The 16022-nt window shown below is 36.8% G+C and overlaps 1 protein-coding gene across 6 annotated transcripts in view; it reads right to left on the bottom strand.

Annotated features, from left to right (window-relative positions):
• Positions 1–18: 18 nt before the first annotated feature.
• CTNNA2 (catenin alpha 2) overlaps positions 19–16022 on the bottom strand; it is a 462766-nt gene continuing 446762 nt past the window's right edge. For all 6 annotated transcript variants that reach the window (XM_040064114.2, XM_040064113.2, XM_040064118.2 and 3 more), the window contains one exon: positions 19–1183. In XM_040064114.2, coding sequence (XP_039920048.1) covers positions 896–1183 — 288 coding nt within the window. In that variant the 3' untranslated portion in view covers positions 19–895. The remainder of the gene's footprint in view (positions 1184–16022) is intronic.

Below are 16022 nucleotides of genomic sequence, written 5' to 3'. Positions count from 1 at the left end.
GATGAGCCAGATTGAGGATTCCCAGGTTAAATGAGTTTATTGAGTTAGTGGTTACAATGGTATGTCAGATACCTGTAATCCAAGCTACACCTACATAATTGCCTCTAAATTCTCACACTGTCAGTTTCCGTGTCTCTAAACATTCCACCACCAGGTCTTCTATTACTAATATAATAATAATAATAATCAGAATAATAATCATAATATAAAAGGCAATGTCAATCACCATATTGTGCTTCATACTCCACCATAAGGAATTCAATTGGCAAAAGTAAACCTCTGGTCATAGTAATGGGATTAATTGAAATGTGAGCAATCATAACATTACTAGAATATAAAGAACAAAATCTGGTTCAAAAGAAGCATTTTTAACATGAATTAGTTTGAATCTGTTTTAAAAATTCACATACTATAATGAAGATGACTTAAAAGTTATATCATTTAATTAGTGGGCCACACATTGAAGCATATTGGCTAGTACATTTTTGCACTGCAACAGAAGCAATACAAGCTTTATGGTCTACTATTACAATTCCTTTTTTTTTTTTTCCACTTAATATACCTGCCAACCTAATGTTTCTTGCATGCATAAAAATTTCGGGGTTTAGATTTGAATTTATCATTTATTCCACATGTATACCCCCACGATGCAAATTCTTTGGCCAATTTAATGCTATTGTTTAGTTTAAAAAGGAAGCCTGGAGTTAAGTCCACTTAGCATCAGAAGGTGATGCCCTGAATTTTGGGCACTGCAGAGAGTTATTTACTGGAACAGAGTCTGAGGTCACATGCAAATTGTCACTTTGTCCCCCCCAACCCCATGCCAGATGCACACAAGTCGGCAGGTATGCATACAAAAAAAGAATACAAAACCCTCCTGGTAAAGCTCAGTGGTTTAGAATGAATCCATAGCTTTAAATTCACTTAAGGCCTGTACAGGGGAAATATGTTTCTTCTGTGACCCTCTCCTCACTCTTGTCTGATATTCTTCTGGTTTTTCTCTCTTTACTAGAGGTTTCTTCTCAGGGGCCTTCATCTTCCAAGATACAACGGGAGAGTTCACTGCAGCAGTGCCATAGACCTTCTGATATTTAGTAGAAGCCACATATGATGCTTTCACTGTAAGGACCACAGCATTCATCAGGTTTTTAGCTGCCTGGATGAGAGAAGTGGCACTGTCCAGCTACAAACAGAAAACAAAATGAAATATAGCAAGGTTACTCCAAAATAAAATACAGCAAGGACATTGCACGGCTGGATCACTGGGCCATTTCCTGACTGGAGCCTGGATCCTTCTAGATCTCATTAAAGATGGAGTAAATCCACTTCCTCGGGGTTACCTTGGAGTATCCAGCACTGGCAACATCATGCACTGAACAGTAAAGGTGAGACTGTGGTACCTCACACTAAAGATTTTAATAAGTTAAAGGAAAAGCTTGTGTTGTCTGCAGGTTGTTTTTTTGTTTGTCTCTGAGTTTTTTTCTGGTTGTTGATAATTTTTCTACAGTTTAAGAAGTTTTCTGTTTTCTCACAAAAACCCCTTTACTTCTCACTTAAACCTTTAAAAATTTACTGTTACGTGTCAACTGCAAAACAGGTCAACAGGGACTTTCCCCAAGTGTTCCAGTTTGTTCTAATTATTCCTGTTAAGCCCAGGGTAACACCCCCAGTGATGTCTACAGGAACAGTGTGAGGCCAGCACTGAGCTTGTTAGAGAATCCCACCTGAAAAGATGAAAGGAGGTTCTGAAACCCCTGCAGAAATGAAAAGATGAGACCGTTAACTGCAGGTTTTGGCAGCTCCTGTAATGTGTGAGTTACTCATAGTCTCAAGGAATGTTACTTTGTGGTTACCAGGCTTTTTGTGTCTTTGCGCTTCTCCCATGCACCAACCTGCCTGAGGTTCCTGGGTGTGCTCGGGATGTAAGAGCCCTTAAGGACCTGCTGAGCTTCAAAACACCAGGACTTCCAGTCAGCAAACTTCCATCACACACTGAAGTGAAGTACACACCCCTGGCCAAAATTTTCAAAAGGATTTCGACATATAATGGGGACTTCCAAGGCAGTGTCTCAATGTTCCACAATGTGAATCAGGCACTCACCAGATCCAAGCAGATATTCTCAAAGTAACACGTCCTACAAATACGCTCCTAAGGACTGTAGCAAGCAAAGCTGCTACTTATGATGTTCAATTATCCCTTTCCTAAAACACTGAAGCGTGGGATTCACTTTAAATTTTTTTTTTTGTGGTAAAGCCTTTCAGATATACAATGGAAGCTGCTTCAATTATTTATGTCCTTCCCACACTGTAGGAATGATACGGGATGCAGTATTACTTTACCTCTTTGATTCCACCCCACATGTTCAGTAAGTTTTTTAGCTAATTTTAATTAGTACAAATGGCCTGTGCCACTCCAAACCTTTCTTGCTCCCTACTGTGGAAGCATATGGCTCTGTAATATAAATGCTAAGCAAGGTAAGCAGGACAAACAGTCACAAGGTAATAACAAAAGCCACACCATACTTCACCTCAAGCATTTTAAATCATTAAGAGAAGAGTTCAGGAGAAATCTTCGGAAGTGTCAGTGACTGATGTGAACAAAACCAGACATTATAGAAAGCTTGTATCTGAAACTACATTAATCTATACTTACCTGGGGTATTTTATTTCCTCTGCTTTGGCCTTAAACTCATTATGGTTCACCAAATACATAAACAGCCACACAGTGAGGTAAAAACCAAAAAAACAAAGCACTTTAATGATATTCATGTACATGGTGCCATTCCCTGAAATGCACAGTTAATTGCTTGCTCCTAGTAAATATTTTTCCTAGGGACTAATTTGTATTTCTGTTAGTAAAAGAAATGAAGTTAAAAGATGGAAAATTACATTACATGGCAGAAACATGACTGTTCAATAGGGAGTAATGAAATATAATCCAGTCTAGTGTTATTCTATAACCACACTGCTGCATGATTTATAAGGCAATCTGTATGTTTGTTGGCAAATAACAGATCACACTCTATTAAATTAGGATATTCTAATTTACTACAGAGATCTACAATCAAGCATTATTCATTGTTAAATGATTCTTTTTGAAACACTGGTGGATTGATATTGAATATAAAGTGATACCATCAAACAGTGTTTACTTCATAATCAGTGTGGATAAACTGACTGGATTGAGCCTCTCTTACACATTCCTGAATGAATTCTGGTTGCTGAAGTTTTCCAACAGCTTCACATTTTCCACCATGAAAAGCTGTTTTACATACATTAAGAAACAGAATAATTAAAGGAAGCATTTTAAAATGAGGGGGCACCAAAATACGAGGCTTAAACCCAAACACAGAGCTCAATCCACACCTCTGAACATAGTAATCAGTAATTTTATGGACATTAGTGATAAGGGCATGCAGACTCTTGCACTTCTTCATGACCAGATGCAGGCTACAATGACCCCTCTTAGGAAACCAAGTTTTGTATTTTGGTGACATTTTAACTCTCTTCAGTTTCAATATTCTGTTAGAGTAGATAAGAGCTACCTGTTTTCACCATTATTAATCACATTTTAAGATGCAGATACTCAGCCTTTCACCCCAGCATCCACTTCCGAGTCTTGGAACCAGAAAAGAGACATAAAACCTCATCACAGGCTATGAGTGTTCTCCAAAATCTGCTGATGGTCATTCCATGCATCCAAGTTGGCCACCTAAGCAACTTCCAATGATTTTCTTATGGCCTCCAGTTCCTTGCTTGTATTGTGGCTCAGTAAAGAAGAATTAAACTGAATGAACATCATTCCAATTAACATGTAGATCTTCCTACACCACCGTGTTGCTCCAGCTCTAAGCTGTGCTTTGCCACACTGGCACAAAGCTGGAATGAGGCAGCAGTGAATCAAGCCCTGAGTGAGTTAATTCCTTACAAAATCTGGGCACAGAAATACATGCACTTTTCCCAACATTATGTTAACAATAAAAAATCATTAGAATGAAAATTAACATTTTAAATAAAAGCACCACTAAGAAAACTACTTCACAGTACAGAAGGCAACCTTTACTCCCTGTAATACCCACAGAATTATAACAATGAATTTTGGTCCTAACAGCCAACAGAGCCTTTGACCTTCTGCAAAAAGTAATGGTGTTCTGCTGCTTAGACCTCTTTAAACATATGTTTGCATGCTTTTAGGGGGGAAAAAAATAATAATAAAAAAACCCAACGCTCTCTCAACCATAAAAGATAAACATAGGTTACTGTCCCACAGAACTCTAAGAACAGTGAATGCTGAGGAAAATTAAAAATTCATAAAGAACCCAAGAATAACTGCACTGGACCTGGCCACGTAGAATAATTAAGGTTGGAAAAGATCTACTAAGAATATAATTTCAGGTTTACTTCCGACTAGAGAAAATCCTTCAGGTTTTGAGGAGTTTTTTGAGCTGCTTATCAGCTGTTCTGCAATTTTCCTGCGCTATTTGCAGAATTTTCCAGAATCTTGAGATAATCAAGATTTCTTGCTTCCTTTACACATACGCATAACCTAAGTAAAATAACCAGCAATTGCAATGGCAAAATAGCTGAAGAAATGGGAGGGAATAAAGCTGGAAATTTTTGTCCTTAACAGTAAAGCAATGAAAAGAGATGTTCTCCCTGCATTGTCACACCGTTGTAATGGGGAAGAGAAAATCTAACTTCCAGAGATGTCTTCATATTTATTATAATAAATATCCATAAAAAGTAAGGGAAACTGAGGGAAAAAAAAAACCCCGTCTTTCCGGTGAGTAAGGACACAGAATGGGTAGTTTTAAAAGAGCTGGTTGATTTAGAATGTTCTGTATTGTTACTGCTATTTTTAATAAACCTTGAAAAGTGGGTGAAGACATCAAAAGAATGGTAGATAGTTTCTACTCTCAAAATATTTGAGCGATGAAAATAAAATGACCTGTGAAATTATAGGCCAGCTCAGCTGACAGCAGTCCCAAATTAAATGATGCAATGTCTGTGACAGACCCCATAAATAGAGGAAAGAAACACAGTTAATGGTAAGCGAAGGGCTGTGTGGGTTAAAATATTTTCAAAGTAACCTACATCATATTTTGGTATGATTAAACTTTGAATTGCTTAAAATAATGCTGTGTGTATAATTGGATCTTTGAAAGGTCTTTTGCTTAGTAATACATGACAGTTTGATTAAAAACTCAGTTGACACAAAACTAACAAGACACATACATAGAAGGATTCCAGATTCCCCAGCAGCTGCTTCCAGAAGTACACACACACACACACATACACACACACACACACACACAAAAATCAGTGCTCAACAGAGAATTTCGCAGTGGGGTCTTGGAGAAACCATTTGGAGGCTTCACAATATTAGTATTTCTGCTAAAAACTTGAAAAGGAAGCAATTAATTTGACAAAATTTGCAGATGATAATTGGGAAAGTGTCAAGTCGTGCAGAGGGCAAGTGATTGACATCTAATTAGCTGCTAAAAGTCACAAAAGTAGATTTAGTTTTGGCCAGATCTACAGCAGATGATCCCTAATCACAAAATGAGGCACTTTATTCTCTGCAGGATCCCAGCCAATCACTCCTTGAATACACAAAAAGGAGGAGACTGATGAAATAGGTTAAATTATCATATTCAATTTATCATCTGTCCACACTTAGGGATACTGAGTCCCCTTCTCAATTCAAGGACAATACTGAGGAACTGGGAAAGAGCTTAAAGAAACTCAGGAACAAAAAACATCATTTATGGGAATGACTCAGCCAGCTCTGTTTTTCCAACTTTCTAGTGAATGATTAAAAAATGAGTTGACTGAAATCAGCAAGTATGTGGTAACAAAGCCGATTACATTTCAAGTTCCACAGGTTAGACAAACATAAAACAAAACTTAAAGGCTGAGAGGTGAAGCAGGCCATTTTAGTTATTAATTACCTGAAATTATTTATTTAGCAGCTATATTAATTAGTCACAAGTACTCATGAAAGATTGATACTATTTCTTGAAATTGTGAAATCAATATTGGATGTTTTTGCTTAATATGTATTTACTATCGGACATTTTTAGGGAACATCAATTCAGGGAGCCTGTGCACCAGTTCTGCAGGAAGGCAGCTTAGATGATAACAACAGCCCCTACTGACCTTGAAAGGTATGAAAACAAAAAATTAGTATTAGGAGCTATTGATAAATAAGAGTTTGGTCTGGTTCACTTTGTAAAGATTGGAAGGAGCAAATATATTTTATTTTATGTTGAAACAGAACCTGTAGCTCCTCAACTACTCTTGGCTAAGATTTGATTTGTCCACCTTCAGCAGGTGACCTAGGCACTACCAAGCCCTTAAGGCTTACTGTGAATTCTGGGTAAATTCCTTGCTTCTCCTCCTTTCCAAAGGAAGTTCACACTTTCCTGGAAAAGGTGCAGTTGCTCTTATCACACCCCAAAAGTCAATCAAGATTCTCCAGAGAAAATAAGGTTACACTTAAGCAATTATGAACCTGGATGGTAAATCAGGAGTATAGATTTCTCAGATTGTATTCTAAAGCAACAAAACATTTTCCTCTCAGCTGCACTTAGCAGTAAATCCCTTCCTGTGTACACAAGAGGTATGCAAGACAAAGATCTTATTTATAAAATTACATCTTAGGTTTCTGTGGCACATTTCACACATAAAACACGACCCTGTTAGAGGGAGCCAATGTGAGAATGGCCTGTTTGCTATCCAGAGGCTCTCTTCCCTATGGAAGGAGACATCTGCTCTTTATCAGCACTACTATGCAATGGCTGAGGGTCTGCTTCAGTCAGTCACTTCAAAATGTTCACAGGGCTCTTGCTAGCTACAGTCCATTTTGAGAAAATTATCTCACATACTTGAAAATCTCTCTCAAAGAAGTCTTTATCTGGAATGCAATGTGCTCACAATACTGTTGAAAATGGATCTGTAGCTACACAGAGAAAGTTGAATTGTACTTCCTTTCCTAGCTATTTGTTTTCACATTTGACTGCAATTAACTTACTCCTTTATACATGATGAATATTTAATTCATTCTGGGGGTAGTTTTGTTTTATAGGTGCCCAATCCACTGAATAACCACCCTCATCTGCATTTTTTCAATTACAGGTAAGAAACCCATGGGATTCCCAAGCCCATTTGGTTGTATTAAACAAAAGCTGCCACGTCTAAGGACAGCAGAAAGCACAAAAATAGAGCAATAACTATGGGTATCTTCTGTCTTCTATGGACTACTGTCATTTTAAAACACATTACCAACTGCTGTATGCTAATTTGCAAAAGCAGAAGCAAATAAAAATACTCCCAGAACTGACATTCCCAGTAAAAGTTAAACGGGCATAATAGAAATGCATTTCTACATTTGCATTACTTATTCCAAGTAAATTTTTTAGTATTTTAGAATCAAAAGCATAAATGACAAAATGATATCCTAATTCATTTGCTTTGAGAACACTTAATGTGAAAGCTCATATTTTAACAACTGAAATGGTGAAATGACAAAAAGACAATTGGAAACACCTGTAAGTTAACTAATTACCTAATTACTTAATTAACTAATTACCTAATTACTTAATTTATTTTCTGGAAAATAATTATTACTGGTATCTTTCCAGCCTGCAGGTCCCAAAGGTGAAAATACATTTTTGAATTTTTGATAGATATTAGGTTTTTTTCTATTCAGGAAATGCATTTACAGTGAATAAATTATTTCTCCAATACTATTGCTATTAAAAAAAAAAAAAAATTACAATTTTTCCTGTAGTTACCAAATATAATGTAGGTTATTTCCTCAGTATTTAACATATAACATTAACATCTTGTTGCATTCCTTTCAGAATTTAATGGGGGAAATTATTTTGACCCATAACAAAAAATCTCTCAGAAATATTTTATTTTCTGTTTCTGCTCATTATCTGCCATTTCACAGGAGGAAAAAGATGCCGAATCAGTACAATCATTGCCACTCACCAGAAACTCTGTAAGGACAAGCAAGCCCATACAGCATTGAAATTTTAAAAATTCAATTCCTTTAGCACTCTTTTTCATCCTGCAGCCCTGTCTCAGAACTTTCAGAGTCTGTTGCTGAATTAAAGTATTTCACAACAATCTGAATGCCAAAACATCTGGAAAAAATCTACAGGACCAGGAAGAACTCTTCAGTGAATAAAGCTAAATGAGTTTTGTAGACGGGAACAGGATTTCACTCCACAAATTTGTTCGTTTATACCACAAGTTTTCTTTGCTAAGGTGGAATGTAGAGGAAGAAACACTTTCTGCAACAACTCACAACTGAGAAACATGGGAATGAGTCTTCTGCCATGATGACTTCAGGGGCTTTTTCTTCCAAATCTTTCTCATTCTGCACAGAATGAATGTCTGGAGGATGATGCCAAGGGTGGAATGTCCTGGACAAGAGCAGGATTGTCTAATGGCCATCAGAATTCCAACGCTACCTGAAGCAAACTTGGCACAACCACATTTACAACTTCAAAACCATTCTGCCCCATGGAGTTTGCTCTGAGTTCCTGGATGATTAACAGAAAATAGAATTTTCTGTGACTGATTTAAACCCAATATTCAAGAAGATAAAACGTCTACAGAAAGATGAAGTCCAAACTGTCATGGGAGAGGCAAACTTCAACTATAACTAAAACTTTTTTTATACTGCCAGGAGGATTCCTGAAGAAAATTGGAGTATGAAGTCTGTCAAAACTCAGTATGAAGCCCAATAAAAAAGCAATTTACACTAATTTACACAGGGATTCACATGTCTGAAGTCTACCCAAGACACAACATTGTCTGAACCATAGGTCACACAAAAGCACGGGCAGGTCTCCATCAAATACATCAGTACACATTTCCATTATCATATCCAATTGCAGCTAAATCTGAAAAAAAAGAGGAAACAGAGGATATCTAACTAATCTGTGCTATTGATCTCCCTGCTCTCAACTGGAGTTCTGACCTGTAATTTGACAACAGAAATACATTTTAAAAACCCAAAATAATCTAGTGCTGTTTCAAGCTGAGTTTTAGGAGTAAATTTTTGTTCTTTATCCAAAGAGCAGATACAATATAAAGGAAAAAATAACATGTCTTTCTAAGACTCTTACCTGAAAGAAGCCCAATCATGTCTGGTTGGCTGGAAATTGTACTCAGTGATAAAATGCAGGAGACTTCGGATAAGAAAAAAAATCAATAAAGCACAGAAACACTCTATGCTTTACACAAGTAAATGTGTTATCTCCTGCTATTCCTCCTGATTTTGTCTCACAGAAAACAAAATGAAGAGCGGCATAAAGTGGGATTTAAGACTGCAATGCTGAGAAATGTGCTATTTCCCCAAATTCTTTTTTAATTTGTACAAGTGTCAGAGTGGTATCTGTATGTGATTTATCTCCACGTCTTCAGCTGTGAGGATCTGCCAGTTTTTGAGGCAAATCTGCTCCTTCAGCTACTTTCTTGTCTCTAAAGTCATGCTTGCCAGGTCAGCACAGGGACACTTTTGAAGATAACTGCTCCATGGGCACAGCTGGCTTTTCTCAGGGAAGGGCTTGGAAAAAATACATCAAATGCATCAGAATAATAAAATAAATAAAATAGTAGAAAAAACTAATATTTATCAATAAAAAACCCTAATATCTATCAATAATAGAAAAAATAAAATTAAATAAAATCTTGTTGTAGAATGGAAGATGATACCAGGAAAAGTATTCCTGGCTTCCTAATATTTGCCTGCTGTTGTTCATGAGTATTTTATGTCTTGCAGAAGCAGATAAAGGCTTCGATCATTCAAGATATTGATCATTTTTGAGGCACTAAAAAGATTTTACTTCCTTGGAGCTGAGGGTCTTTTCAGTGTTGCTCAACTCAATCAGTGAAAACATTCCTTTCTCTGATTACCTGAACACTTTCCAGGACTTTACAGCAATGTGCAATGAAATTAAAAAAAAAAAAAAAAAAAAATCAGAACTCCACAATAGTCTTCAAGGGAAAGCTCTATTGCAGTCAAACAGAGCTGGCTTAATTGTATATAACAAATAATTCCTAATGGAAATTCTATCATTTTATACCAAATAAATTATTTATTATTGACTGTTTTATTTATTCGGCCAACTCAATCAATGGTTAGCAACATTCAGTAAGTAACAAGAGTTCCCTACTAGAAGGAATTTTTTCCCCTGGTCAATTAGTGAACAAACAATTTGTAAATGCATCTGTTCATTACGTTTTTAACTTTAGCTAACACTACATGTCATTAAAACCATTACAACAGGTAACAAGTACCTGTTCTTAATTACTGCAAGCAAATGAAACCAGAACAAAACAGAAACATTTGTAAAGGCTGTTGCAATTCACAGGGAAAGAACAAGTAAAGATGACAGCAAATTGAGCATAAATTGGAATGAATAAAATCTTGCTCTGAATTCTAAGGGCTCATTTTTATTACTCATGTTTTATTATGCAAATATTCTTTAAGGATGAAAAGAACCTTTTGAGGTCATCTAGTGCAATGCCCTGTTGAAAATTTGAATTACATGAGGTAGTTCTGGATTTTGCTGAAATTCGGGTATGTCCAAGGATGGATAATTTCACATCTCTGGGCTAGAGAACTCCACCCTGCACTTGAATTTCACTACTTTCCAGCTAAAAAATGTTTACCTTATATCTAATTGGTATTTCCCATGTGAAAACTTGTTTTTACTGCTTTTCCCATCCCTATGACCATGCAACTCTGACAGGTCTGGATCTGGTTCTTCTAATCCCTCCTCAGAGGAGCTGTAGACAACAGTATCTTCTCTGAGCCTTGTTTTTACACGTGCATATGTATCTATGACCTGCGTAGATGATGTTGGCAATCTCATTTTCACTGCTGCAAGAGCAAGTGTCCTACCCAAATGGGAAAAAAAAAAGAGTAATTGTAGAAAAGAAGGAAAAAAATACATTTTTAAAAAATTTTTAATAGCTCAGTGAAAATGTTTAAATCCAGTACTACTATCTTCAGAAAACACTTCCATTAGGGATTACAAATTTACCTGGAGTCTCCTTTCCTTTGCAGTTCAGTATTTTACGTAATATTTTCCCTGAGCAACAAATGCAGAAGTACTGGTATCCTCAATGATTCAAATAATCCAAATTATTCCTGTGCTCTTCACCTCAGGGCAACCATCCTTCCACAAAACAAATTATTTCAACCACATCTCCAAATCTTGCCACTAATCCAGAATTTACATAAAGGAGGGGAAGATACAGATTTCAGAAGAATGGTGAAATAAAAAAAAGCATTTGCAGAAGCTCTTTTCTTATAAAGTTCTTACATAGTGTACACCAGTCGTAATTATCTACAGACTTGACTGAACTTAGTTGGCATCAGAAAAATTCAGACTGAGTGTCTTTAAATATTAGTCATGATCCACCATGGCTGGTGTCACTTGAACCCCCAGAATTTTTTCAGAAGCCTCCTATTGAGCAATTTCTCTAGGAATGAAAGCAGGCAAAATGGGGCTGTTCCTAAAATCCATTGACTTGGTGTGTTTGGTGACTGAGTTAAAGTGTTCAGAGTTTTCATTTCTACAAATTAAGTCTTATCCTGCACTCAAACTCCCTGATTTCAGGTTCTGGACCAAAAGATTCCAGACTCCTCTTGTACTTGGTGAAGAAGACCAGGAACCACTGACCACTTGAAACCTTTCATGGTTTCTTTCTCTATGAAGATGGGCCAGAGCATTTTACCTTTTAAACTCAGTTTAGAGATCCTAAACTGCATTAGAATCCTAAAGATAGTATAGTGAATCTGGGCGGGTGCTCAACATCTGCAAAAAACCCTGTCCTTGGATTTGACCTAGTGGTCCAAGAATTCAAATACCTTAATGAATGTTTTTGAGACTGTTTTCCTTAATTCTCTTTTGGTCCCCAAAAGTGTCAAATGGGAGAAACCCACAAACTACAAGACATATAAATTTCTCCAATCTCCAGAAACTAAAGAGATCAGACCATCAACACAGAAAATTTACATAGATAAATGCTTCTTAATAAGCAATTTAAAAATTTCTGATCAGAAGAGAATTACGTGTCAGCTTAGTTCACAGAAAGTTGAATTTACTTACATATCAATATAAACCCTGAAAAGAAGCCCAAGGCTAAACTCTCTCACTCTGTACACACGGTATAATTCACCCACTCATGCCTCTGTATTTTTTAAGGTATTACCAATCTAAGCAGTTGTCAGTGTCTACCTGAAATAAGAATCTCTGCCCTCTGGAAATGCCTCTTGAGTTCCATGTAAAGGAAGGCTCCAGCGAACATCTCAGATGCAGATGTTTACACTTGGCTAGATGAGTCAGTATTCACACAGCAATAGAGATGAGAGCAAAAACCTCTTCATAATTCAATTAAAATCTTTCTGAATAATAAAACAATCAGTTTCCATTACACCAGAGACCTACTCTCATCTTTTTGCACAGCTGGAGTGCGGCAGCCTCCCACTGTTACTGCAGGATTTCTTTCTATCTTTTTCAAAACATACTTAACTTGGGTGAAGTCTTTCTCCTGTTTTTTGGGGGGGAGGGATGGCAGTATTTGTGGTTAATTTGTTTTTTGGGGGTTGTTTTGTTGGTTTTGGTTTTATTTTAATTTGGCCATCCAGGGCAGAAACTAGAATATCAAATGGAAGACAGAGAAATGCTGGTCTTGAATGTGAACTGAGTCATGAAGGAGTATGTAATGTTTGAAAACCATCATGATTCTATAGATGTTTTCTGCCTTGAGCATGGCTCAGCATTATTTGTAGAAAGGAAATAATGACAATATTTACTTCTGTTTTCAGTTATACCAGAGTACACCATGTGTTTGCTTTGAGACACTCAGATCGGACTGATAGAAATCCAAAGGATTGTGATTTAAGAGAATCATGTTTAATGTCTTTCAGTGCAACTGTCCCAGGATCAGAAAGTCCAGGGTGTTAAGGCAGTCCTGGTTTCCTCCTTCCCCTACACTCAGTTCAAGTGCCATGGAGCATTTGTGTTGCAAATTCAAACAAGCTGAGGCCGAGCTTTAAAAGGACTGCAATTAAAATCAACAGGATTTGTCTAGAGTCCTCTAGAATGCTATGCACTGTCATTGTGAATTCTCCTGCTTAAACAAGATTAAATCCACACAACTCGTGTTGAGGCAGTGGTGTTAAACCAGCCCAAAACTGCAGGGAGAAAGGGCAGGGGGAGAAGCATCTCCTTGCCAGCTGACATGGTTTGGGAACAGATGGTGCATTTCACAGCTCTCCCTCACTTCTCACAGAGAAAAAGAAGGTAAGAGCCAACCCACAAAATTTTAATTCAACTTCTAAGAGAAACCAGCCTGGCAAATAGAGAAAAATTGGGAATTTCACATAGCTGCTTTAATCATACTGAAAAAAAAATGCTTGATCCCTGTAGATGATCTTACATCATCAAACTACAGCTCACGCTTTGCCATTATGACTGAGGAATAAATCTTTCATTTAAATGTTGATCCCCTTAAATATATAGGTATAAATAGGCTAGTGAATATTTTGGGTTTGTTTTGAGATGATTATACACAACGTGCTTGCAAGTATAAATTTTTTAAGAATACTGCATCAAAAATTTCAGTTTCCTAATAATTTATGAAGATTTAACTTATTTGAATTAGCGTGTATTGGAAGAAGTTTCTCAGATATTTGCTTTAAAAGTTTTCACATTAAGCACTAAAATCAGCTGAAATCTAGGCCTTATAGTATTTTAATTTTATGTAATGCACATGAAAATAACATTAAACAAACTTTGTAATTGACTGAATACACATTTAAGCCTATGCTGTAAAATGTAGGAATCTGTGCACTTCAGACATCTAAACATTTTTTTTAAATCATAGCTGCCAGTAAAATAATTTAACAGGGGAATTATCTCAGTAAATGTAACATTAGTTTATTTGTTCTTCCAATGTTAAGGTACTCTGCCAAACTCACAGCCTGTGGTTACCTGGACAAAAAATTATTATTAGAATTGGCACAGACAGATTTCAGGTTAATTATTGCAACAGTTCATGTAATTTGGAATATCTTTCCCTCGACAAACTCCCCACTATACAGAAGTCAGCCAACTGCTAATTTGCTCATCTTACAAGACAAATTTAGAATGCAAACTTTTCTGGATTCACAGTAATCCGCTGATATCTCTGTTCCACGACATCCCCTCAGTGCTGATCACTGCCTCTGATTGACCATCATTATTGAATGACACCAATTCTGGTTCCCTTTTCCCGATACTTACACCAGTCTAAAAAGAGTTTATCTTTCTATTCCACCAAAATGCTTTTGTATCATTGAAGTGAGATTAGGGCACTTAACACTTGCTCTTTGTGTTCTATAAATTCTGTGCAAAAACTGAAGTCTCCTGCATTATGCAAGAATAATTATGTGCTAAGGCAATTTGATAAACTCATCAGCAAAGGATGTGCTTCGGATCTAAATTAAATTTTACCTCCAAGCATTTGCCTCTGAAAAGAACAAACTTCAAATCAGCTTTAAGAGCAGCAATTCCCATAAAGTTTTCCCAGTGAAACATTAGAGATTGACTAACCTGTTTTTTGTCTTTGTTTCCTGAACAGATTGAAGAGTGATGGGGAAGCTAAATTTCCTAGGCAAGTTTGGGGCTTTGCAAAGGAAGATTTGGAGATTTCAGTGTTTGGTTTACTAAGGGAATAAAGAGTAGTAATAAAACACCTTGTGCACATTATTCAAAGCTAGAAAAGCTGCCACCTGTCAGGGAGACATTTTTATATTCTTGGTCATTATTTTTCTCTTTGACAGGGAGGGAAACAACCACTTGTGAAAGTTTTGGTAGGTAGCTTTGTAAACAAGACTCTCACCCCTCCTGAGCTCCATTTACATGTCCTATGCATTGATACAAAAAGCATCCCTGAGCCATCAGGGAGGAATATCTATCCATCACTATGGACCAATTCCCAACAATGCCACTGACCACAAGATGGAATGGTCTGCACCCTTACCCAATTGCTCAAAGCCACCTAGTCACCTGAAAACAGAAGTACTTCATCAATCAGACCGTGAATCCCCACTGCTGAAAGGGCTGTGACTGCACTCTCCTTCTTTGATTTATTGAGGACAGGTTGCTGCCTCTTAGATCCTCCCACTGGGATATGAGCAGACCCCACATGAATCTGGTAAAGAGCTTTAAATGAACAAGATTTGCAGTATCCCTAGGGCCCAAAATCTTCATATGATCCTTCTTCTGCCCTTTAGTATGAGAGCTCTGACATCTTGACAGCTTTAATAGATACCCAGGAGGCAGAACAAGAAAGGAAGGTCTTCGTAGTCCATCTTGTCTTTTTTAATATGCTGAGGGATATTAAAACAGTGAAGCAGTAATACCTGGGGCTGAGGGAAATAGGTAACAAGACAATGCTTTAAAGTAAAATTGTAACATTTAGGTAGTGAGACAAAAAACACACCAAGAAAGTCAGTCAGCATCATCCCTGCTCATCTCAAGTTCTTATCAAAGAAAGAAGAAAAATCAAATGCTTTGATTTATAATTTCAAAGGTTAAGACTGAGTTACATCTCTTCTGGGTTTTCTGCTTAATTTTATGTCTTCCACAATCTACCTTTGAATTTTACTTCATCTACGAAAAAGGTCTATATAATTGGCTTGTTGTCAATACACAGCTTCATAAATATTCTGGATAAAGTGAATAAAAACAGTGATAGAGATTATATATAAAAAAAATCCTGTCCCATATAAACAGCCATTATCCACAGTTAATAATGATAAATATATAAATAACACCATCTTTAATTGTAAAGAACTTCAGGAAAATTATGGCCCAGCACTCTAATTAAATACTGTAATTAAATTAATGGAAGTTTAGCAACTGAGTTCAAGGGGACCAGAGCCTGCCTTTTCACAGGGCAAGATAAACACTGAAGGATCAGTTTAACCATCAGCCAATGGACCACCT

The sequence above is a fragment of the Hirundo rustica genome, chromosome 5, assembly GCF_015227805.2.
Source record: "Hirundo rustica isolate bHirRus1 chromosome 5, bHirRus1.pri.v3, whole genome shotgun sequence".
Classification (NCBI taxonomy): Eukaryota; Metazoa; Chordata; class Aves; order Passeriformes; family Hirundinidae; genus Hirundo; species Hirundo rustica.
Note: the sequence above shows the minus strand (reverse complement) of the source record. Positions and strands in the feature narration are given on the sequence as shown.